Consider the following 24231-nt stretch of genomic DNA (forward strand, 5'->3'; position numbering starts at 1 on the left):
GAACAGATAGATTCTAGGCACCGAGTGTTTTTGTTGATACGATGTCACTCCTCTGCTTCCCCACACATTTCTTTTTTTAGTCATTCCGTGGCTAGGTGCTAATAATGAGGACTGGATCCAGTACATAACAGCCCAGCCGCCAATCAGCCGCTCGTTAGTGGGCTCCCATCTGCTCTCCCCCACCTGGCCACAAAGAGAGCAGAGAGGGAGTAGGGGAAGAGGCAGAGGGTCCAGCAGGGCTCAGGGCCCCCGGGGCTCCCCCATGGGAGGCTAACATCCATGTGTGGTGGTAGTTAAGCCCCTCATTATGTTACCTCCTCCGTCGCTGACATTTCTTCAATCCAGTGTACATCTCCCACATTACAATGCACACAATCACTTTTTTTGTGTGTCAACGTTAGTAGATATAAGAAAGTAGGCTTTTATTGCATGTTACAGTATGTATCTTCTTCCTGCACTGTCAAGTAATGTGCTGGTGGATAGAAATCGGATGACGACTAACGACTGAATATTCAGATCTATGTTATTGATGAAAAGTATAAAAAATCTTAACATTGGTTCCAGTGATGGAAGAAGTATAAACTATTGCATTGCACTTACTTACAGAGACATTTTTCAAAGACTAAGAAAATTAGATGATCCATGACTTTCCTTTGTGCTTATCGTCTACTGGTCTAATGGGTCCTCAGATCCTCAAAAAGTTCTACAGCTGCACTGGTTGCATCACAGCCTGGTATGGCAACTGCTCGGCCTCCGACCACAAGGCTCTACAGGTAGTGCGTACGGCCCAGTACATCACTGGGGCCAAGCTTCCTGCCATCCAGGACCTCTTTACCAGGCGGTGTCAAAGGAAGGCCTCATGAAGCTGGTTGAGAGAATGCCAAGAGTATGCAAAGCTGTCATCAAGCCAAAGGGTGGCTACTTTTGAAGAATCTCAAATATAAAATATATTTTGATTTGTTTAACACTTTTTTGGTTACTACATGATTCCATATGTGTTATTTCATAGTTCTGATGTCTTCACTATTAGTCTACAATGTAGAAAATAGTAAAAATAAAGAAAAACCCTTGAATGAGTAGGTGTGTCCAAACTTTTGACCGGTGCTGTACATATTACCTCAATGACCTCGACTAATCTGTACCCCCCCACATTGACTCGGTACAGGTGCCCCTTGTATATAGCCTCGTTATTGTTATTTTATTGTTACTGTAAAAAATATATATACTTTCGTTTATTTAGTAAATATTTTCTTAACTCTTTATTTTTCTTAAAACTGCATTGTTGGTTAAGGGCTTCTAAGTAAGCATTCCATGGTAATGTCTACACCTGTTGTATTCTGCGCATGTGACAAATAAAATGTGATTTGATTTGAATAGATTAAATCCACAACAAGAGCCAACTTTCAACAAATGCATTTACAATACTGCAGGCAATTACAGTTTCATTAGCTTTATTACATAAATGGCTTAAAATATATATTTTTAAACAAGTTGTGGTTTCAAATCTGAGAAAAACCATCCCAGGAAAATCTGTGATGTGAAGAGAAGCACTCTTTGTCGTGACAATAAAACAAAAATAAAGGATTTGGTCTTAAAGGGCAACTCCGCCACTTTTCAACCTCATATTAATTATCTCCAGCACCAATCCAGTATCTACATCTGTGAATACTGTGTATTTTTGATGACATCATCAAAGGTTAAAACGTTGTTTTTTAACAATGATTTTTAAACTTTGACATTCGAGGTGAAGTGGGGTGCAAGAAAACACCCTCCCTCTTGCTTACTTTTAATCCTACCATGTGATGTCAGAGAGAAGCATTTTGTAGGACCTTTTTTCTAATCGTTTTAACCACAGATCGCTTTCACATATGTAGACAATGGTACTGGAGAAAATGAATATGAGGTTGAAAAGTGGCAGAGTTTCCCTTCAAGACTTCTAACGATCAAACTTACTAAGAGTTCAACAACTTGGTGATATAAAACCCCTTAGCACCGACGCTAGAGGAGAAAGTTGGTGTAGAAACATTACACTGCATAGTCCTGATTTCCACCGCAATTAAAATTAAACCTCTGATCTCACAGAAGTTCCGAATTAAGATCCACAAATGTGAAAGGTCCCTAGATAGACATAGCCTAGGTTGTTTTTTTGTGAAAATAGTTTTCAGACAATGAGAAGGAAAGAGAAAGTGTGTTGAAAACAAGCGGACAACCATTTACGTTTAAATTTACCATAGACTAGCCACGGCACCAACGAGCACAGTCAGGCACACACACAGTGACAGCATCCTGTCATAACACAGCTGGTGGCTGACAGACCATCCCCAGAGGGACCATCTGCTCTCCACAGCATCCCATCATATACACGCAACACTTTAAAACCAATAGCATCATGCTGAGCGAGGAATGATTATCAGATACTCGCTGCTCCCGAAACACTACAGAATGTAAGAATTCAATATGTATGTGGTCTTTCAGAGATACCAACTACAGAGTACATTATTTACAAAAAGCCTGTATTAAGTGTTGTATTTCAATATTTAATTGCTGCTCCCGTAACATGGCTCAGTAGGCCTACTTCCATGTGCTTTCTTGTCATGTTAACTTCCTAACGTTGATTGTATGGTTGAGCTTTGCTGATTCCGTTCACCCCTCAAGCTCACATACTTTAATGAGGAATAAAATAGAACTCCATATTTGGTGATCTGTTCTTTACATGTATGACTAGTTTGTTATTGTACCATGTTCAATGTTTATCATTCAACTGGCTCAACTAAAGCTGCACTTTTTTCTCTCTCAACTTGATAGGACATAACCGAAAAGCATGTGCATGACAACCATTTCTCTAGATTCATCGTGTGATAATATCATAATTTAATACAATTATGAAACCATTCAGATCTTTGTAACACTTTGTAACTAAACTCTGCTTCAAACGGTCTCAAAGAGAGTGGTATCTTAGTCAGTGGTTCAAGGAAGAAGTTAGCATTCACTCTTAGATGTGTAGTACATGTGTACAAATAAATACAGCAACCAGAACCAATTCAGTTTATCTCCAAGTCCTTGAATCCATTGAGAGGTGTGCAATCTTCCAACTCTGAGCATCTATGTCTCTAGAAACAATTACTGTGTTACTGCAGCTCACTTCCCAGTCCCACCAAGTTTTTGGGCACAAATGTCATACCCCACATCATACTGGACAGATAACTGTAGGTGAACAGTTCACAGGGGGTAAGTCAGTGTCACAGAGTGGGGTCAGGTCAGAGGTTAGACTTAGGTCCACTGTTGACTGGGATGGCCCTGAGCTCAGTCCGCATGCACAGGTACTCTCCAATCACGGCCATCAGAGCCATGCAGGCCACGTTGACCAGCCACCAGGACAGGGCCGCCGGGAGGTGGGCGTTGTAGATCCAACAGCCTATCATGTGGAAGAAGTGCACAGTGACGGTGAAGTCCAGACACTGCTTCCCTCGGCGGATGAAGAACCACAGGCCCAGGGCACTGACGAAACAGGGAGACAGATGCACGATGAAGGACAACATGACTCAAAACAGGTTGATCTTTCAATTGAAGTGCGTGTGTAAATAAATTTTAAAAAGTGTTTTATTCATAGCTCATAGTTAGGTAAAATTACCAAACATTAAAGGGATACTTCGGAATTTTGACAATGAGGCCCTTTTTCTACTTCCCGAGTCAGATGAACTCATGGATACCATTTGTATGTCTCTGTGTCCAGTGTGAAGGAAGTTAGAGGTAGTTTCGCGAGCCAATGCTATCTAGCATTAGCGCAATGACTGGAGGTCTATAGTATGTAGTAGCATGCTTCCAGTCATTGCGCTAACACTAGTTAGCAATTGCTCTAGCGCTAGTTAGCAACTTCCTTCAAACTGCACGCAGAGACATACAAATGGTATCGACGACTTCATCTGACTCTTGGGAAGTAGATAAAGTATCCCTTTAAGATTGTAGTCTATTATAGAGCATAATGGATTATTGACCTCATAATAAGCCAGCCTTTCATAAATGGTACATGACTGAACTTCTTCATACCAAACTGTTGAGTGAACATGTAGCACTCAGATTTAGGCTAAGGAGCCCAATCAAAATGCATATTTTGACCAATGGGTAAAATAATGTTAATTGTGTAGATACTCCTCTAAGAAAACAAAATGGTCCAAACCTCATGTCTCTATCATAAAAAGTTATTGGAGTTTTTACCCTTGTAGGATGGCCAACATTAGGGTGACTAAATCAATTGAGACTAGACAAATAAATGGTCAAAAATCTGGAAAATAGCATTGCGTCACCTAGGCTGGACGCTGTGCGACAGGCTCACCGTTGAATTCATCTTTCTTCTCAAATCCGTAGGACGTAAAACAATTCAAAGGTAAGATAGATATCTATTTTGAGACAAGACATGTAGTATTTTTATATTTTAGTAGACATTTTCATATTCATGCGAAATTCCTGTTCTTTTAAGAAGATTTATCACAAAATCTCTGTGAAATGTCAATGAAGCACTGAGCGTACCGCAAGTTCTTTATTTTCAAAGCCTTTTACATTTAATTCAGCACGTCATGTTAATTTAGCTTTTTGCGACCAACGGAAACAACTTTGCAGATGACCACAACAACATGTAAAATCCTCAAAAAGTCCCTGCGAGAAAGCGCACCGCTCTGTCAAAAAAGCTCCAATGTCTTAATAACTTACGAAATCTGACTTTTTGGATATAATGTTAATGATATGTTAGAGAAGGACTCCACGGAACAATTCAGAACATTAATAATCATATTTATCTTGGTAAAATGCATTTTATAACATAAGGAAGTGAAATTTCATCACCAAATCTCACTTTCACCCAGAGTGGTTGGACAACATGGAAGTCTTGGCATTCATAACTTCTTGCACTGTGAGGAGCAGAGCTACTGCCAAGGAAGGGAGTTTGTGTTTATACACGACATACCGCCCTCACCTATCATCATCCAATCATCATCCAATCATGTCAATGTGGAACTATACGGAGCCTTCCCCATTGTCGCAACGCAGACTTTGATTTGGCCTCCGCAGTCCCTCCGAGACTCCCATTTGCGTCACACGTACGGAGTCGTATCAAGCATAAATCGGCTTTTAGGCCCATTCACTTACCAGGTAAGCGAGTTCAAGATGAATGCCATCATTGAGAGTCTACCCTGCATTGTTGCAAAACCAAGAACCTGCAAGCATAGAGCCATGTTATTAATCAGTCCACTGTCAACTCAAAAGACAATAAATAGAAAACCATCTAGGACACATTTCATGAGGACACACCTCATAACTGAAGATCTGGTCCAGCGATCTGTTGGTTTGTACGAGACTGTCCACTCCAGCCAACCACAGACCCAGAAAGCTGTAGTAGATGCATTGCATCAACACAATCTGGGACAAGATGAGGACCGGGTCCCAGATGTAGCTGCGGAAATGACTGCCCATTCCAACGCTTAAGGAGGGGACACAGGGAACCCCGAGCAGCTGAAAATGAGTGCAAGGCTACTACTCTGATGTATATGGAGTCAGTGACGCAAGACCTGGAATGAAATGGCAGACATTTCACAGATCCATTTCAATTGAGTTAGCTAGCTAGTACATGACGACCTAGCTAACTAGCTATTAGCTGTTATAAGCATTATTCTAGTTGTCTAGTTAGGCTAACAACATTGCTAGGCTTACTTGCCAACGAACTAGCTAACTAAGTGACAAACTCGTGTTTTACATGTCCTCTTGTAAAAAAAAACAATTCTAGCAACTTGATAGCTGACCGACATTGGCTGACTGGCTTGCTAGCAGTACGTCAACAACTGGTTGATAGCTTCTTAGCTAGCTTTCCGGAAGATACCGACCCTACCATTTCGCTTGTTTACGCTGATTGAGGTGCACTGAGGTCGGAACGAAATCATCATTAAGACACCTTTGGAGCTGGCGAGAGATATGAGTTGGAAAACGTACCGCAATACAGGGATGGCATATACTATGTACTTACTCAATGTGACGATTTCACACTGCTCCATCGAGAAGATCTAAATACTGCTCTTTTCGTCATCATGCTAGCTACCGGTAGCCATTATGGAATGACATGTTGTGTTGAACAACATAGGAACACTAATAGTATTTCAATCTTCTCCGTGGAGCAGTGCGGATAAAGGTACCATTTGGAGTACAGTGGCATATCATATCCTTGCATTGAGGTACGTTTTCCGAAATCATATCTTGCGCTGGCTCAATTGTGTCATAATGTTACCACGATGGCTTTCCGAGCTCAGTGTAAACAAGCTTAACCGTAGGGTCGGTATCTTCTGCCTGGCAACCTAGCTAGCTACCTACCAAACATAACTAGCTGGCTTGTTAGCAGTAGGTATTATTGACTTTACAAAGCGTCGCCTACTTTTACTGATATTCAATATCGAGTTGGAGTGTTAGGTAGTGAGATATCCAAAAGTACAACAGACATTAAATCCCACCATAAAACTACGCGATAACGTGGAGCTGATGACGAATAACATAAAATAGCAACACAATTGACCCGGAAGAGATGTTCCTCTATAAACTTAATTTCACAAGAAAAGTATGTTGTATCTGGAATGGGAAGGGAAATCCGGCTATTTAAAAAAAAATAAGTTGAATAAAAACGTATTTTTTTCACTGCTTTTGCCTGCCGAGGTTACTACTTCTGGTGTTAGGATTTTGTTTTAAGGCCTTTACAAGTTGCAGTAATGTATTTCATTCTTCTGAGACTTTTATTTTGACACACATTCCTAGATCTCACATTTCTTTACTGGGTGGGCCCTGAAAGTTTGCCGGGCCAAGAGGAAACAAATAAAAGTTTCTAGCGATCAACACTGTGAAAAATATTAGGTAGGTATCCAAGACAATGCCATATCAACGTTTTGAAACAATTACCGTTCCTTAAATGCTTTGCTTACTTCTCTCTCACTCCTCTCATAAGTAATGTTATTTAAACAAAGTTAGAATGACAGCTGTTACTAAATTAATCCTATCGATCACTGCCGATCTGCGTTATAGGCTATTCTATTCATTCACAATTGTCTGATTTTGGATTGCTCTTAAATTAATGAAGACACAGTTACAGATAGTATAAACCTATCACAAGGCATATAACTCTGGGGCCTCTTAAACAGTGCGAATTGACCAAATATACCCCAAAACATGCGTGCGACAGTTTTTAGCATTTATAAAAACTGAACTTGAAGTGAGAATGTGCTCACCTTCCCGCAAAACTTTAGACGCGTATGCACAGTTTCTAGTGGTTGAAGTATTGCATTGTAAGCAACCTAGTGTAACATCCACAGTTGTTCAGGTTGCGTATGTTTATAAGAACTGAAGCCGGGGCGTTCGTACACTTTAGTTTAACTTTACTCCGAGGTATGCTGGCATTACATAGTTCACATGGCATATCACTCCTACCGTCTGGCTACTGTAAAACATGGGACTGGAATCCCACAGTACCAATACATGGACTGGATTATGGCATAATGTTCACTACATTATACCTATTATTTTGTGTAAATGGGGATAAGATGGATAGGTTTGTTCATAACAAATAAATAAGGTTAATAACAAGATGCAATCTTTTGCCGTTAGTGAAAAGAGAGAATATCAATTTTGTTTATCTTTGCGTTCTAAAATAATTGGAAACGCATCTATTTCCTAGGCTGTATTATTTCATATCAAATCAAATTGTATCAGTCACATGCTCCGAATACAACGGTGTAGACCTTTCAGTGAAATGCTTACTTATGAGCCCCCAACCAACAATGCAGTTTCAAAAAATACGGATATGAATAAGAGATAAAAGTAACAAGTAATTAAAGAGCAGCAGTAAAATAACAATAGCGACACTATATACAGGGGGGTACGATTACAGAGTCAATGTTCGGAGGCACCGGTTAGTTGAGGTAGTATGTACATGTAGGTAGAGTTATTAAAGTGACTATGCATAGATGACAACAGAGAGTAGCATTGGTGTATAGAGGGGGTGAGAGGGGGGGCCATTTGACTAGATGTTCAGGAGTCTTATGGTTTGGGGGTAGAAGCTGTTTAGAAGCCTCTTGGACCTAGACTTGGTGCTCCGGTACCGCTTGCCGTGTGGTAGCAGAGAGAACAATCTATTACTAGGGTGGCTGGAGTCTTTGACAATTTTTAGGGCCTTCCTCTGACACCGCCTGGTATAGAGGTCCTGGATGGCAGGAAGCTTGGCCCCAGTGATGTACTGGGCCGTTCGCACTACCCTCTGTAGTGCCTTGCGGTCGGAAAGCAGTTGCATACCAGGCAGTATGCAACCAGTCAGGATGCTCACGATGGTGCAGCTGTAGAACCTTTTGAGGATCTGAGGACCCATGCCAAATCTTTTCAGTCTCCTGAGGGGGAATAGGTTTTGTTGTGCCCTCTTCACAACTGTCTTGGTGTGCTTGGACCATGTTAGTTTGTTGGTGATGTGGACACCAAGGAACTTGAAGCTCTCAACCTGCTCCACTGCAACCCTGTTGATGAGAATGGGGGCGTCCCAGGGTCCTTAGCTTATTGATGAGCTTTGAGGGCACTATGGTGTTGAACGCTGAGCTGTAGTTAATGAATAGCATTCTCACTTAGGTGTTCCTTTTGTCCAGGTGGGAAAGGGCAGTGTGGAGTGCAATAGAGATTGCATCATCTGTGGATCTGTTGGGGCGGTATGCAAATTGGAGTGGTTCTAGGGTTTCTGGGATGATGGTGTTGATGTGAGTCATGACCAGCCTTTCAAAGCACTTCATGGCTACAGCCGTGAGTGCTACGGGTCGGTAGTTGTTTAGGCAGGTTACCTTAGTGTTCTTGGGCACAGGGACTTTGGTGGTCTGCTTTAAACATGTTGGTATTACAGACTCGGACAGGGAGAGGTTGAAAATATCAGTGAAGACACTTGCCAGGAGGTCAGCGCATGCTCGCAGTACACGTCCTGGTTATCCGTCTGGCCCTGCGGCCTTGTGAATGTTGACCTGTTTAAAGGTCTTACTCACATCGGCTGCGGAGAGCGTGATCACACAGTCTTCCGGAACAGCTCATGCATGTTTCAGTGTTATTTGCCTCAAAGTGAGCATAGAAGTAGTTTAGCTCGTGTCACTGGGCAGCTCTTGGCTGTGCTTCCCTTTGTAGTCTGTAATGGTTTGCAAGCCCTGCCACATCCGACGAGCGTCAGAGCCGGTGTAGTACGATTCGATCTTAGTCCTGTATTGATGCTTTGCCTGTTTGATGGTTTTTCAGAGGGCATAGCGGGATTTCTTATAAGCTTCCGGATTAGAGTCCCGCTCCTTGAAAGTGGCAGCTCTAGCCTTTAGCTCAGTGCGGAAAACTCTCTCGGTAAGTAGTGTGGTCCACAGCTTATCATGAGATACACTACCTCAGGCGAGCAATAGCTTGAGACTTCCTTAGATATCGTGCACCAGTTGTTGTTTACAAAAATACATAGACTGCCGCCCCTTGTCTTACCAGACGCCGCTGTTCTATCCTGCCGGTGCATCGTATTACCAGCCAGCTGTATGTTGATGTTGTCGTCGTTCAGCCACGATTCCGTGAAGCATAAGATGTTGCAGTTTTTAATGTCCCGTTGGTAGTTTAATCTTCCGCGTAACTTGTCGATTTTATTGTCCAAATATTGCACGTTTGCTAGCAGAATGGAGGGGGGGGGTTTATTCGATCACCAACAAATTCTCAGAAGGCAGCCCGCCTACTCTTCATGCAGATCACTGGGATCGGGGCCTGTTTCTGAGGAAGCAGTATATCCTTTGCTTTGAGGTCGTCACAGTCGTGAAAGGAAAAAAAGGATTCTGATAGTCCGTGGTGAGTAATCGTAGTCCTAATGTCTAGAAGTTATTTTCGGTCATAAGATACGGTAGCGGCAACATTAAGTACAAAATAAGTAAAGAAATAAGTTATGAACTAACAAAAAAACACAATCGGCTGGGGGCACGTAAAACATCTGTCATCTTCTCCGGCGCCATCTCCATGATCATTGCAGAATAAATTCCTCACCTTTTCTAGGATGGTTTCATTCATACTCATTGGGTAGCCTATAGGCCTACAAGAAGTTAGGATACAATTCTTCCTGTCTCTTGTTTAATTGGACCCACCATACTCGACCTTCGTGCTCGGGAGAGACGAAGGTCGAGAGCCATGCATCCTCCGAAACACAACCCAACCTGTCAGGTTTTGGCCAGGACTGTTCAGGTTTTGGTCACTAGATGTCCCCATTGCACCTTTTTTGTACCTTTTGTTTTTCCTTGCTCTAATTATTGTTTGCACCTGTGTGTCGTTCCCTTGTTAGTATTTAAACCCTGTGTGTTCCTCAGTTCTTTGCTCAGTGTTTGTATGTTAGCACCCAGCCCCAGCCTTGTTGTAACATATATTTATCTTATTGGATTTTCCAGAGGTTCTCTGGTTTAGTGCTTGTGTATTTTTGAGTAGTCTTTTGAGGTTTGTTTTTCCCTGCTGTTTTTCCCACTTTGTGGAGTTTCTTTGTATTTTTGGAGGATATCCATTTTGTGCCTCTTGGCTTTATTTGTGGACGTGGTGGATTTATATTCTTTGCCTGAAGATCTTGTCCTTTTATTAAACCACCATCTCTAGTACTGCTGAGTCTGCCTCATCTTCTGGGTTCTGCCGACTATTAGTGACTGTTTCTCTCACCGGGTCCTGACACCAACCAAGCCGCACTGCTTCTTAACACAGCGTGCATCCAACCCGGAAGCCAGCCAGCAATGTGTCGGAGGAAACACCGTACACCTAGYGACCTGGTCAGCGTGCACTGCGCCCGGCCCGCCACAGGAGTCGCTAGTGCGCGATGAGACAAGGATATCCCTACCGGCCAAACCCTCCCTAACCCGGACGACGCTAGGCCAATTGTGCGTCGCCCCGTGGACCTCCCGGTCGCGGCCGGCTGCGACAGAGCCTGGGCTCGAACCCAGAGTCTCTGGTGGCACAGCTACCACTGCGCCACCAGGGAGGCCCGATTATACGTCATTTTATCTTTGTCCAATGACCTTGAGCCTTCTTGGAAGGGCACTTCTAATCTAAGTCTTTGGACTGACCCAAGGGCTCACATTCTTGGGCTGCAGTCCGAACACTTTAAAGATACACCCCATCCCCTCAGCCCTCAAATTAAGTGGACACTTCTGATGACGTCTGACGAGTATACACTTGCATTCCGTGATGATTGTGTTTTCAGCCACCGGTAGCTTGTGGGTGCTTTATATGCTCTACAGTCAATTATGATTGCATGTCTACTTATATTAACTATATAATTATTAATATATGCCTACTGTATGATAGCTAGCAAATTAATTAGCTAACTAACGCCTGCCTAGCTGGAACTTCTGAAGGAAATTGTTTTATTTCTACAATCTCCAAAAGATAACCGAACAAAAACCTACAGTGGGGAGAACAAGTATTTGATACACTGACAATTTTGCAGGTTTTCCTACTTACAAAGCATGTAGAGGTCTGTAATTTTTATCATAGGTACACTTCAACTGTGAGAGAAGGAATCTAAAACAAAAATCCAGAAAATCACATTGTATGATTTTTAAGTAATTAATTTGCATTTTATTGCATGACATAAGTATTTGATACATCAGAAAAGCAGAACTGAATATTTGGTACAGAAACCTTAGTTTGCAATTACAGAGATCATACGTTTCCTGTAGTTCTTGACCAGGTTTGCACACACTGCAGCAGGGATTTTGGCCCACTCCTCCATACAGACTCTCCAGATCCTTCAGGTTTCGGGCTGTCGCTGGGCAATACGGACTTTCGGCTCCCTCCAAAGATTTTCTATTGGGTTCAGGTCTGGAGACTGGCTAGGCCACTCCAGGACCTTGAGATGCTTCTTACGGAGCCACTCCTTAGTTGCCCTGGCTGTGTGTTTCGGGTCGTTGTCATGCTGGAAGACCAGCCACGACCCATCTTCAATGCTCTTACTGAGGGAAGGAGGTTGTTGGTCAAGATCTCGCGATACATGGCCCATCCATCCTCCCCTCAATACGGTGCAGTCGTCCTGTCCCCTTTGCAGAAAAGCATCCCCAAAGAATGTGTTTCCACCTCCATGCTTCACGGTTGGGATGGTGTTCTTGGGGTTGTACTCATCCTTCTATTCCTCCAAACACGGCGAGTGGAGTTTAGAGCAAAAAGCTCTATTTTTGTCTCATCAGACCACATGACCTTCTCCCATTCCTCCTCTGGATCATCCAGATGGTCATTGGCAAACTTCAGAGGGCCTGGACATGCGCTGGCTTGAGCAGGGGACCTTGCGTGCGCTGCAGGATTTTAATCCATGACGGCGTAGTGTGTTACTAATGGTTTTCTTTGAGACTGTGGTCCCAGCTCTCTTCAGGTCATTGACCAGGTCCTGCCGTGTAGTTCTGGGCTGATCCCTCACTTCCTCATGATCATTGATGCCCCACGAGGTGAGATCTTGCATGGAGCCCCAGACCGAGGGTGATTGACCGTCATCTTGAACTTCTTCCATTTTCTAATAATTGTGCCAACAGTTGTTGCCTTCTCACCAAGCTGCTTGGCTATTGTCCTGTAGCCCATCCCAGCCTTGTACAGGTCTACAATTTTTCCCTGATGTCCTTACACAGCTCTCTGGTCTTGGCCATTGTGGAGAGGTTGGAGTCTGTTTGATTGAGTGTGTGGACAGGTGTCTTTTATACAGGTAAGAGTTCAAACAGGTGCAGTTAATACAGGTAATGAGTGGAGAACAGGAGGGCTTCTTAAGAAAAACTAACAGGTCTGTGAGAGCCGGAATTCTTACTGGTTGGTAGGTGATCAAATACTTATGTCATGCCAATAAATGCAAATTAATTACTTAAAAATCATACAATGTGATTTTCTGGATTTTTGTTTTAGATTCCGTCTCTCACAGTTGAAGTGTACCTATGATAAAAATGATACAGACCTCTACATGCTTTGTAAGTAGGAAAACCTGCAAAATCGGCAGTGTATCAAATACTTGTTCTCCCCACTGTATTTACTTTTTACGAGACATGTTTGTGCCATCATGTGCATTAGTAGCACAATTTGCATTCATTTTTACTTACACTTGTATGTTGACTTCTCCATTGATGTTGTTTTTAAGTTTTGGCAGACTTTTCTTTGCGGATGTACAATCGTCGCAAATTGAATTGAGTTTCAGGCCCCGGAGTGAACGTAATTGTACCCTCGCAAACTCGACTAAAAACGATGGCTGAGGTGCTTACGTTGCAAACTTCCCTTGCTTGGCTAATCATTTGGACTGCCCTCCAAGGTGGTATCGGGGATTCTCCCAAGAGCATAAGGGCTCGCCCCACCTGCCCTGAATGGCGGGTCGCCACTGTAGATGAGCCATTTAAAGTATTTTGCTCTATGCCATCTGATCCGGAGCGCAGTTTAATAACAGTAGAACATACAATTATAGGCTACTTCTCTAAGTCTGAATACTGTAATTTCACATTTCTCAAGTAGACAATATTTAATTTCTAAACATAATAAATATTTGTATAACCTTTGCAGAATAAATTCCTCACCTTCTCTGGCCTCACCTTTTTCCCAAAGTATCCTACAACAAATACCATGCGCATCTCTCATGTAATTGGGCCTATTAGATAGGCTATTATTTAAAGTATTTAGCTCTATGAATAAGATAGGGATGGTGGTTTATAACATACCGTATAATTTAACAGGTGAACTGACAGTATTTTTTTGCATTGAAGTGTGTATGGCCACCACTGTAAGTAGATAGTGTTTCAGATTTCGCAGGCAGTGCAGCATATAGGTTCAAGGAAAAAGTCAATACAAAACATTAGACACTAACAAATGATCAAACGATCTGTTTACAGGTCCTCAGCAATTTGAAATACATTTTGTTCTTCTGAAACATTTTGTTTGTCAGATAGCTGAGGCCTACAGCAAATGTCACTGCAAAAGTTTAACATTCTGCCATCAAACCTCCAAAGACATTTGATCAAGTTCACCATTGCTATTTCCTTTAGAAACTGCCTCGGCCTAATTCTAATACTTCCAAAGTATACAACAAATAGGGGCGTTATTGTCACCATAAAAGGTGAATGATGGGCATTTTTCTTTTTCAGGTGAAGTTATAATGCTCGTTCAAGCGCACAGTTTCGCAATGCCGGGATTCATCCAATGGCATTGAGGAGTATACCACCTCAGTCACCGGCTTCATCAATAAGTGCATCGATGACGTCATCACCACAGTGACCATACGTACATATCCCAACCAGAAGCCATGGATTACAGGCAACATCTACACCGAGCTAAAGGCTAGAGCTGCCGCTTTCAAGGAGCGGGACACTAATCCAGATGCTATGCCCTCAGACAAACCATCAAACAGGCAAAGCGTCAATACAGGACTAAGATTGAATACTACTACACCGGCTCTGACACTCGTCAGATATGGCAGGGCTTGCAAACTTATGGACTACAAAGGTAAACCCAGACACGAGCTTCCCAGTGACGCGAGCCTACCAGACGGGATAAATGCCTTTTATGCTCGCTTCGAGGTAAGCAACAAGGAAGCATGCATGAGAGCACCAGCTGTTCCAGACGACTGTGTGATCACGCTCTCCTTAGCCGATGTGAGCAAGACTTTTAAATAGGTCAACATTCACAAGGCCGCAGGGCCAGACGGATTACCAGAACGTGTACTCAGAGCATGTGCGGACCACCTGGCAAGTGTCTTCACTTACATTTTCAACCTCTCCCTGACCGAGTCTGTAATACCTACACGTTTCTAGCATACCACCATAGTCCCTGTGCCCAAAAATGACTACCGCCCCATAGCACTCACGTCGGTAGCCATGAAGTGCTTTGAAAGGCTGGTCATGGCTCACATCAACACCATCATCCCGGAAACCCTAGACCCACTCCAATTCGCCTACCGCCCCAACAGATCCACAGACGATGCAATCTCAATCGCACTCCACACTACCCTTTCTCACCTGGAAAAAAGGAACACCTATGTGAGAATGCTGTTCATTGACTACAGCTCAGCGTTCAACACCGTAGTGCCCACAAAGCTCATCACTACGCTAAGGACCCTCAGACTAAACACCTCCCTCTGCAACTGGATCCTGGACTTCCTGATGGGCCACCCCCCAGGTGTTAAGGGTAGGCAACAACACATCTGCCACGCTGATCCTCAACATGGGGGCCCTTCAGGGGTATGTGCTTAACAGCTTCTACCCCCAAGCCATAAGACTGCTGAACAATTAATCAAATGGCCACCGCACTGTTTATTATCTATGCACAGTCACTTTACCCCTACCTACATGTACAAATTACCTCGACTAACCTGTACCCCCGCACATTGACTCGGTACCGGTACACCTTGTATATAGCCTCATTATCGTTATACCTTTTTTTTTTTACTTTAGTTTATTTAGTAGATATTTTTCTTTACTGCATTGTTGTTTAAGGGCATGTAAGTAAGAATTTCACGGTAAGGTCTACACCCGTTGTATTCGGCACATGTGACAAATTAGATTTGATTTGATTTGACGGGGCTGATTTATAACAGGAAACATGCCTATGTATGGTGTGCTCCAAATATAAATCTCAATATTTTTGTATGTGCGCAGTCTTTTAAGAAATGGTGCATGCAGATATTTAGTGTGAAATTGACGCAACAGTTATAAATGAGGCCCCAGGTAATCTAATGAAAAGTTAACTCCCGAAACAGTGACTAGGCATTGGGCTGGGAAGTTGGCAAGTTGCACAAGATAGAGGTTGAAGTTCAGTCTCTGTTAGTGAAAAATAACTACAGTGAGCTAGAGAAACATTACTTACATTACTTCAGTACTAGGCTACTCGGGGTAAGACAACAAAAACTCTCACAAACACTTAACAATATTTTATATTCTCATGTATATGTTTGATCATTGCACATGTTCTTCTCTACATAGGGAGTACTGACTGGCTAGCATGCTTAGAGCACACCTGTGTGTGTCGGTGCTATGTCGTCTCTCAGACAAGTTTGTGCTTCAATGGGTCAACATCTACAGGAAGATAGCATGTGTGCAACCTGCCGTGGGTAAGAAAGTGATGGATTAAAGTGATGCTACAAAGGGTTTGTATACTTTTAAGCCAGAAGTTTAGAAAGTAGCGCTCAAGAGCCAAAAAGGGTCCCAAAAATTGTGCACAATTGTGTACACGTCACATACGTGTAACTGCCTAAATAAAGGAAACATTTGAGTAAATGACGGATACTAAGTATATTGAAAGCAGGTGCTTCCACACAGGTGTGGTTCCTGAGTTAATTAAGCCATTAAAACATCCCATCATGCTTATGTAACCGGTGCTGTACTGCACCGCTGTACCTCTGCGTTGTGTGTGATTGATTGAGACTAAAGACATGGACTTCGGAGATCAGGTTGTTTTAATATATCAGAATTCTCTCTCACATTTGTAGAGCACAAATATGTTCTGCCAATCGTCACCTCTTTCTACAACAGGCGCACAATACAAATGACTGGGATCAGTCGAAGCTAGCCATCGTTCACACATACAATACCTTAGCTAGCTAGTAACCACATGTTGAATTCAGAATGTTAATATCATCCTAAAAAGTACAATTACAATTGCATCAACAATACAATACCCTTATGAGTAAACTCTAAATATACAACATTATTCATGAACAAAACACATTATTCATGAACAAAACACTGTGTGTCATGACTTTGTGCATAAAGGAATCTAACTTTTCTGAAGACGACAGAAAAAGCGTGCCTACCTCTCCTAGTGCATCAAAATTATTTCAGCAGGGCAAAACGTAAATATGCGCTCCCCTATTCCCAGGATGCAGGCATGCATAGTAACAAATCAACATGCTATATTAATATCTGAACCTGGTGAAATTCACGAAGTATTTGAACAACTGTTACACTTAGGGTCATGTATAAAAAAAAAAAAAGGGTAGCGCTATCTGGAATCCTTGGGACGTCCTAACCCTACCCCTAACCTTAACCCCAAACCATAACCCTTACCCTAACCATTTTAAATTTCAATGTCAATGGGGTAGGGAAATCCCAAGGATTCTGGATAGCAAGACCCTATAAAAATGCCCACTTGCCCATTATTTTGGCTACCACGGCTAGAAGAAGAGATCTCAGTGACTTTGAAGGATGGGTCTCAAATGAGCATAGGGGGTTTAAAGAGTGTGTGTCTCAGTCATCAGATCTCAACCCAATTTAACACTTATGGGAGATTCTAGAACAGCGTCTGAGACAGCATTTTCCAACACCAAATGATGGAATTTCTCATGGAAGTATGTTGTCACATCCCTCCAATAGAGTTCCAGACACTTGTAGAATCTATGTCACGGCGCATTGAAGCTGTTCTGGCAGCTCTGGTGGCTCGTGGTGACCCAACGGCCCCCAACTTTATGTTGGTGTTTCCTTTATTTTGGCAGTTACCTGGACATGTATATCACATCATTGTTCTCGAGTCCTGCAGCGTGTGCATAAAGAGAGTAAAAACAAAACTGTGGTGTGCACGTGCTCTGTGGTGTGCACTGAGCAGACTTGGGCCCACCATGCAACCTCATTGAACAATACTGGGCTGACCTGATCCCGCTTCCCACTTTTAGTTTGCAGTCTCATTGGACATCATTCCACCTGCCAATCAATTGTCCATTACGTTCAGTTGCTTACCACTAGTTACCACAGCCACAAATTCAAGAAAACTCAGTCAAATTCTGTCAACAATCAGCCCCTTGAAGAAGAAAAAAAATGCCCGTTACAAATTTGCCAGAAGATACCGACCCTACCGTTATGCTAGTTTACACTGAGCTGCACTGAGGTCGGAACGCAATCATGGTTACATTAAGATGTGGTGCCGGCGCGAGATATGGGTCAGGAAACCCAAATTTGACCTTTATCCACATTGCTCCATTGAGAAGATTTATATACTGCTAGTTTTCCCGGAAAACTGACCTTTTTGCCCTCATGCTAGCTAGCAGTAGCCACCGTGGCCATTTTGGAATGGCAGTGTCAGCCAATCAGCTTCTTTGTTGTTCAACGCGACTCGCCATTCCATTATGGCTGCTGTGGCTACTAGTAGCTAGCACGAGGACGAAAAGGGCAGTTTTCTGGGGAAACTAGCAGTATTTCAGTCTTCTCGATGGAGCAGTATGGATAAAGATAACATTTGGAGTACAGTGGCATATTCCATCCCTGCATTGAGGTAGGTTTTCCGACCCATATCTCGCGTCGGCTCCATGGTGTCTTAATGTAACCATGATTGCATTCCGACCTCAGTGCAGCTCAGTGTAAACAAGCGTAATGGTAGCGACGGCATCTTCTGGCAAGTTCCAAATGATCCAGCAACTATAGAAATGTGATGTATGCTCTCTGTCCAATTTGTGGAATGATATCCTAATATTACATTTTTATTCTCAAAATTAGAAGCATGGTAGACTAAATTATTAACAGTTTTATCGTTTTACAAGCTGCCTTCCCCGGACGAGAAAGCCAAAGTTTTTCCAGCGAGCAGGAGTCACCTGTCAATTTGATCATGCGATTACAGATAATCCTGAATGATGAGTGAGAAAGTTACGGGTGGTCAAAGATCATACCCCCAAGACATTCTAACTTCCCCTGTTCATAGTAATGGTGAGAGGTTAGCATGTCTTGGGGGTATGGTCTTTGACCCTCTGCAACTTTCTCACTCATCATTATTCACAATTCATACAGGATTATCCGTAATCATGGGAGTATCCACATTCATTTAGAAGTGTTACAAAAACACTGTATATTCTATTCTTATTTACAATAAAAGTGACTCCAAAATGACACAATATATTATTTACCATTGGGCACAACATAAACCGAAACACAACCAAAACAAACTACAAATGCACACATCAAGTTTGTAGAGTCACAAAGTTGATGTAGGCATCGCGTGCTAGCAATATGGGACCAAATACTACAAATACTTTTCACTACTCTAATACACTATAAGTGCATTTGTCCAAATACGTATGACACCTTCAAATGGGGGGACTAGATGTACTGTCTCCTCATAGGAAACATTTGATCACAAATCCAAAATGGTGGAGTATAGAGCCGAATTAAACGATTTAACTCCACTGTCCAAATAAATAAGTAGGGAAATGTATGTATGAATTTGTGGATGTCCATCATCCATTTTGCATGATGATGTGTTATGTCCTCCAATTCGCATGATATGTTACGAATTCCAATATGTAGAATTTGAAAATGCGCGTTCACTAAGTATTGCATTACAGATGGTGTATTATGAGCCGTACATTGACACATCGAGTCCAAAACGGAAGGTTTAAAAAATACTGACATTTAAAAGACGTCATATCCCTCTGGAAGCTCTGAAAGCACATTACATTGACCAAACTTTTGTCCTTGTCAATACAGATGATGTTCTATGTGTGACTATCTTTCTTTTACCGTGACTTTCCCATGTTTTCCATTTACTGAAACGCCTGTGTCTCATCAGGGCTATGAAGCAGCCACAGTCTACCTCCTTATATCTTGTCCTTTTAAAGTGTAACTAAATTGCATGAAGTGCAAAATCCCTTGTTTGATCCCATGTTGTTTCGGTGTGCTTCTTAGGCCAAGTGAGATGGAAGACATGTAGACCAGCTCCCTTTTTGACAGCTAAACCCAACCGCGCCCTCATAGATGAGCCGATTACCCTAGAGGGACGTCACCTCCCCCCCCACTCACCTATTACGGTGTGTGCCCGCATGCATAACGAGGACGGTGACCTGTGGGAAGCGTTTTCTCACTACAACACAGATGGGAGGGGTGTCGTCAACTGTGAGTCACGTGACCGAGCTACAGTATGCAGGGGCTGGGAATCTGATAGCAAATTGTTTTATTTTAACTATTATACTCTCCTCTCAGACTACCTCACCCTCTCTTCATTCTCCCTCCCCTAACCCTCTTCTCCTCACAGTGACCAGGGATGAGTCTGTAGGGGGCTCCTATGTGGGCTGTGAGCCCATGGGACTATTCTGGGCCCTGCAGCCTGCACCTGGAGAGAGAGAGGGTCTGAGGTGGGAACAGGGATAATAATTAACAAATCATGCAAAGCCATGGACACATTGAATATGATTCAGAGACACATGCTTTTGATCAACAAAGTCAATCAACACAAAATATATTTTTTAAAGGGATAGTTAATAAAAAATAATACAATTATATATATATTGGTCCAGGAGGCGTTGGATACAGTCTTTGTTTTGTATGCAAAGCCCATGACAGTGACAGTTTCATCTGTGTATTTTCCCACAGGCTGCGGAAGAAAAACGTTGAGACTCCGTACTCTGTACAGTTGTCCTTATTAGAGGGTCACATTCCGGTTCCATCCAGTCATGGTTCCAACAAGGAGCAGCGACAGAGAGGGGAACAGGAGCTGGCTGCAGTGACTGTGGAACGCTGGTACATGGCACCAGGGGTCCGGAGAATAGAGATCCGGCAGAACGGAGTAGTGGGGACCTTGTTCTTACCCCCAGGTTTTTTTTGTTAAATTCTACATATCAAATCATATTTAGAATCTTCGATTATAGCACGATATATATTACAGAGTGTCTTTACACAAAGTATTATGACTGAGACTTTATTCCAAATGCTCAGAGTATTTGATGTTCTCTGTTGTTGCCTCCATAGGTCCAGGTCCATTCCCAGCCATGATGGACCTGTGGGGTATGGGCGGGGGGCTGATAGAGTACCGCTCAGCCCTGTTTGCTTCCCGAGGCTTTGCCAGTCTCTCCCTGGCCTACTTTGGCCATAAAGACATCCCTGGTCCACTCAACACTCTCAATGTGGGAGATGCCTACTTCAAGGTAATATGTGCTATGTTTCAAAGTACCAAGGTGATTCAACCCTCTATGTACCTAACATTCTGGCACCCGAGCAAAACTTTATTTTCTCCTTGTTTTCTCCATGGGCATTGGCAGACTGCGTTCCAGTTTCTCCAGGACCACCCCCAGGTGTGTGGGGACAGGATGGGGGTCATGGGCCTCTCGTTCGGGGTCTACCTGGCTCTGCGAATCGCCACTCAGATTGATGTCAATGTAAGTCTGGCCATACAACCCCCTGAAGCGGTCATCTGAATTATTGTTTACCAGTCATCAAACAACTACTAGCCTTGGAAATATGAAATGATGTTTATACCTCTTGTGTTGTGATCAAGAGCTGTTATGTCTGATGTAGCCTGAGGTGGAATGACCAGAATTTGGGCAAATAAGAAAGTAGAGACTAAAGGCTATATTCAAATATGACAGGCCTATTAGTATGATGAATAATATGAGTCTCCTTGTAGGACTGCATCTGGTTTGAAATACCTGATATTCCCATTCACTCATTTTTTCTCCCTCAGCCCAGGTGTGTGATCGGAGTCAATGGTCCAATAGGAAGTTTCAACAAACTCTCGGACAGCGACGGCATGACAGAAAGCTTTGAAGGGTTAGTTACCATGCAAACATATAACAGAAATAAGGTTTGAGAATGAGAGTATGCCTGAAAAGATGACTTGACAGGAACTAAATGAGGTAATTCTCAATCTATTGTGTTATTGCTTAAATAGGGATGCTGCTCTTTTCTTATCCCACCCACTGTTATATTATGTTATAGGGATCAGAAGCACTGGAGTTACGATGAAGAGGGCTACGTCAGTTTCAGAGAAGTGTCCATGCCCAACAACATTCCACCTGAGAACAAAGCAAATGTACGACCCTGAGTGACCCTCTCAAATATTGATAGGGTCAAGAACCCCCTCCAGCCAGCTGCACAGAATTGTAAAAAAAAAAAAAAAAAATCAAGCAGAACATATTTTATTTAGAGAATCGGTGTGAGGAGTACTTGTGCATCTTTTGTGGCAATTAATGTAGAATTTGATTCAGAGGGTTAGAGGTACATTAGCCTCGTCAAGGACCAGGCTTCCCTATTTGGAAAGGARGCGTGACAACAACTTGATTTGGAGTTATTGCTACGCAAGACTACCTGTACATCTACAAAGATATCGTCTATCTGTGCAGGTTGAAAACCTGTGCTGCCCCCTACTGTACATTTTGGGTGAAGACGACTTGAGCTGTGCAGCTATTGAGAACGCAGATGAGGTAGGCCTACTTCATGGGATTGCCTTACCATTAAACTACAWTATGGCATACTATGGTAGTATATACAGTTACGGCCAAATATATTGGCACCCTTGCACGTTTCTTAAATAAGTCCTTATTTCTTCTAAAATAACTTCTTTTTTTTTATATATAAAAAAAAGTGGATCACCATTACATTGTTATTGTATTTTATGAAAATCCAATGAAAAGGTGTGACGTCCAAATGTTGTTTTTTTCAATTTCAACTTATTTTAGAAGAAATTGGGAATTATTTGTTTTAAAGTACAAGGGTGCCAATATATTTGGCCACAAATGTGTGCTAGTCATAGCTGCTGAGAGTAATAACTTTTCCAATGTCGAAGTCAAAAGTCGTGAACATTTCAGAACCACTTTTATTTTTGTAAACTTAAGTTTACAATTTTAATTGAGAAAATAAAGGCAAATGGTATGGGCATAATTATTGGCAACCCGGACCTAGTACTTGGTTGCACAGCCTTTGGCCAAGATAACTGCAGACAAATGCTTCTTGTAGCCATCATTGAGCTTTGTGCACCTTTCTACTGACAATTTGGGGCCACTTTTTAGTAGAAAACTTCAATATGTCAGGGGTGCCCTCCACCAACTGCTGTTATCTGGACTCTTCAGCTTGCCACGGCAGAACAGTCCAGCATCTCTTCTTAACAATTCCTGGGTGCTTTTTGATGTGTGTTTGGGGTCATTGTCCTGCTGGAACCACAACCTTCAATGATGCCTTGTGCACGTTCAAGGCCCTGTCTCTTATACACATCTAGATGTGTATAAGAGACAGGCGCTGATTTGTATTGCCAAAGCGCTCTAATTTTGTTTCATTGGTCCACAGAATACTTCCCCCAGAATTGAGGTTTATTTTGCATGCAGTTATCTTGGCCAAAGGCTATGCAACCAAGCACTAGCTCCTGGGTGCCAATCATTTTCTCCATGCCATGTTTTTATTTTCATTACAAAAATAAATTTYGGTTCTGCAATGCTGAAAATCCAATGAAAAGGTGTGACGTCCAAATGTTTTTTTTTTYAATTTCAACTTATTTTAGAAGAAATTGGGAATTATTTGTTTTAAAGTACAAGGGTGCCAATATATTTGGCCACAAATGAAATGTGTGCTAGTCATAGCTGCTGAGAGTAATAACTTTTCCAATGTCGAAGTCAAAAGTCGTGACCAGTTGAATGAACAGATATTTCCTTGGTTTTCAGATTGAGAAGAAGATTAAAGATGCTGGTAGATCCCACCTGTTCACCCGCCTGTCATACCCCGGTGCTGGTCACCTGATTGAGCCGCCCTACACCCCCAACTCCCGAGCCTCCATGTGGACCACACAACCCAAGAAACGTGGGTGGTCCTCTCTTCCCATACACACCTTCACCTCTCTTTCATATTTAGTTTGTCATGCAGTTATGACCTTGTTTTCAGTGATACCTTTTTACAAATAGTCATGATTGTATCCTAAAATGATAATCATACTTTGAAAGATTTGTCTTGAAGTACATTTATCAGTCCTTTATTCTTGATTTATATATCCACTTACAAGCACTAACATATGTATTCGAATTTAAAGGGTTTCCAAATAAGGGTATTTGACAAAATGGTAATAGACATTATAATTAACATACAGTATCTCAGAAATGAGAGAACTACATTGTGATTTGTATTTTCAGGTTATTTCCCATGCTGTCCTGTTGTTTTTCCATATAGTTATCAYTCTCTGGGGAGGGCACCTGGTACCCCATGCTGCCGCCCAAGAGGATGCYTGGAAGAGGACCCTGGAATTTATGGAWYGCCATCTAAGGGGAAAGGAAGACAAATAGCCTTTTGACCACATTGGGATAGAACGTTCCATCTCACATGCATCACTCCTCAATGCAAGACTCAAAACTCACCCAACTGTCCAAATTCAAGTGGACTCAATGTTTTCTTTCACTATTTTCACGATACAGATTTTTATGTAAGCGTCTATGTATTGTTGTCATTGATTTGTTTGATTTTTATAAACACAACTATTATACCATAATAAAATCAATGT

The 24231-nt window shown here is 42.3% G+C and overlaps 2 protein-coding genes across 13 annotated transcripts; one reads left to right on the plus strand and one right to left on the minus strand.

Annotated features, from left to right (window-relative positions):
• Positions 1 to 1434: 1434 nt before the first annotated feature.
• On the minus strand, positions 1435 to 7461 carry LOC111965045 (protein SYS1 homolog). 8 transcript variants are annotated; one of them, XM_023989037.2, is made up of 4 exons: positions 7257 to 7461; positions 5305 to 5561; positions 5143 to 5210; positions 1435 to 3498 (listed from the first exon to the last, which is right to left on the minus strand). In XM_023989037.2, the coding sequence occupies exons 2-4, from the start codon at positions 5464 to 5466 to the stop codon at positions 3258 to 3260; spliced, it is 471 nt and encodes a 156-aa protein (XP_023844805.1). In that variant the 5' UTR covers positions 5467 to 5561; positions 7257 to 7461; the 3' UTR covers positions 1435 to 3257. The 8 variants fall into 8 exon arrangements, 7 of the variants coding, with proteins under 7 accessions (XP_023844805.1, XP_023844801.1, XP_023844791.1 ...); XM_023989033.1 differs by lacking the exon at positions 7257 to 7461 and adding an exon at positions 6492 to 6566; XM_023989023.2 differs by lacking the exon at positions 7257 to 7461 and adding an exon at positions 6416 to 6544.
• Positions 6801 to 24187, plus strand: LOC111965023 (peroxisomal succinyl-coenzyme A thioesterase). 5 transcript variants are annotated; one of them, XM_023988967.2, is made up of 12 exons: positions 6801 to 6885; positions 15981 to 16108; positions 19665 to 19871; positions 20011 to 20110; positions 20349 to 20569; positions 20724 to 20899; positions 21014 to 21130; positions 21436 to 21521; positions 21690 to 21783; positions 22094 to 22174; positions 23405 to 23540; positions 23904 to 24182. In XM_023988967.2, the coding sequence occupies exons 2-12, from the start codon at positions 16000 to 16002 to the stop codon at positions 24014 to 24016; spliced, it is 1440 nt and encodes a 479-aa protein (XP_023844735.1). In that variant the 5' UTR covers positions 6801 to 6885; positions 15981 to 15999; the 3' UTR covers positions 24017 to 24182. The 5 variants fall into 5 exon arrangements, with proteins under 5 accessions (XP_023844735.1, XP_023844745.1, XP_070300091.1 ...); XM_070443990.1 differs by lacking the exon at positions 15981 to 16108 and adding an exon at positions 14148 to 15186 and having other exon boundaries at positions 6817 to 6885; positions 23904 to 24187; XM_023988965.2 differs by lacking the exon at positions 6801 to 6885 and adding an exon at positions 15200 to 15890.
• The last annotated feature ends 44 nt before the right edge of the window (positions 24188 to 24231 follow it).

Source organism: Salvelinus sp. IW2-2015, linkage group LG1 (assembly GCF_002910315.2).
Source record: "Salvelinus sp. IW2-2015 linkage group LG1, ASM291031v2, whole genome shotgun sequence".
NCBI lineage: Eukaryota > Metazoa > Chordata > Actinopteri > Salmoniformes > Salmonidae > Salvelinus > Salvelinus sp. IW2-2015.

Bases quoted from the DNA above. Each gene is read 5' to 3' on its own strand.
- LOC111965045 (XM_023989037.2), bottom strand. From the start codon at position 5,466: ATGGGCAGTCATTTCCGCAGCTACATCTGGGACCCGGTCCTCATCTTG. The intron at 5,211-5,304 runs GTGTGTCCTCAT...CTATGCTTGCAG, and splicing joins ACCAGATCTTCAGTTATGAG to GTTCTTGGTTTTGCAACAAT. The intron at 3,499-5,142 runs GTAAGTGAATGG...CTGTTTCGTCAG, and splicing joins ATCTTGAACTCGCTTACCTG to TGCCCTGGGCCTGTGGTTCT.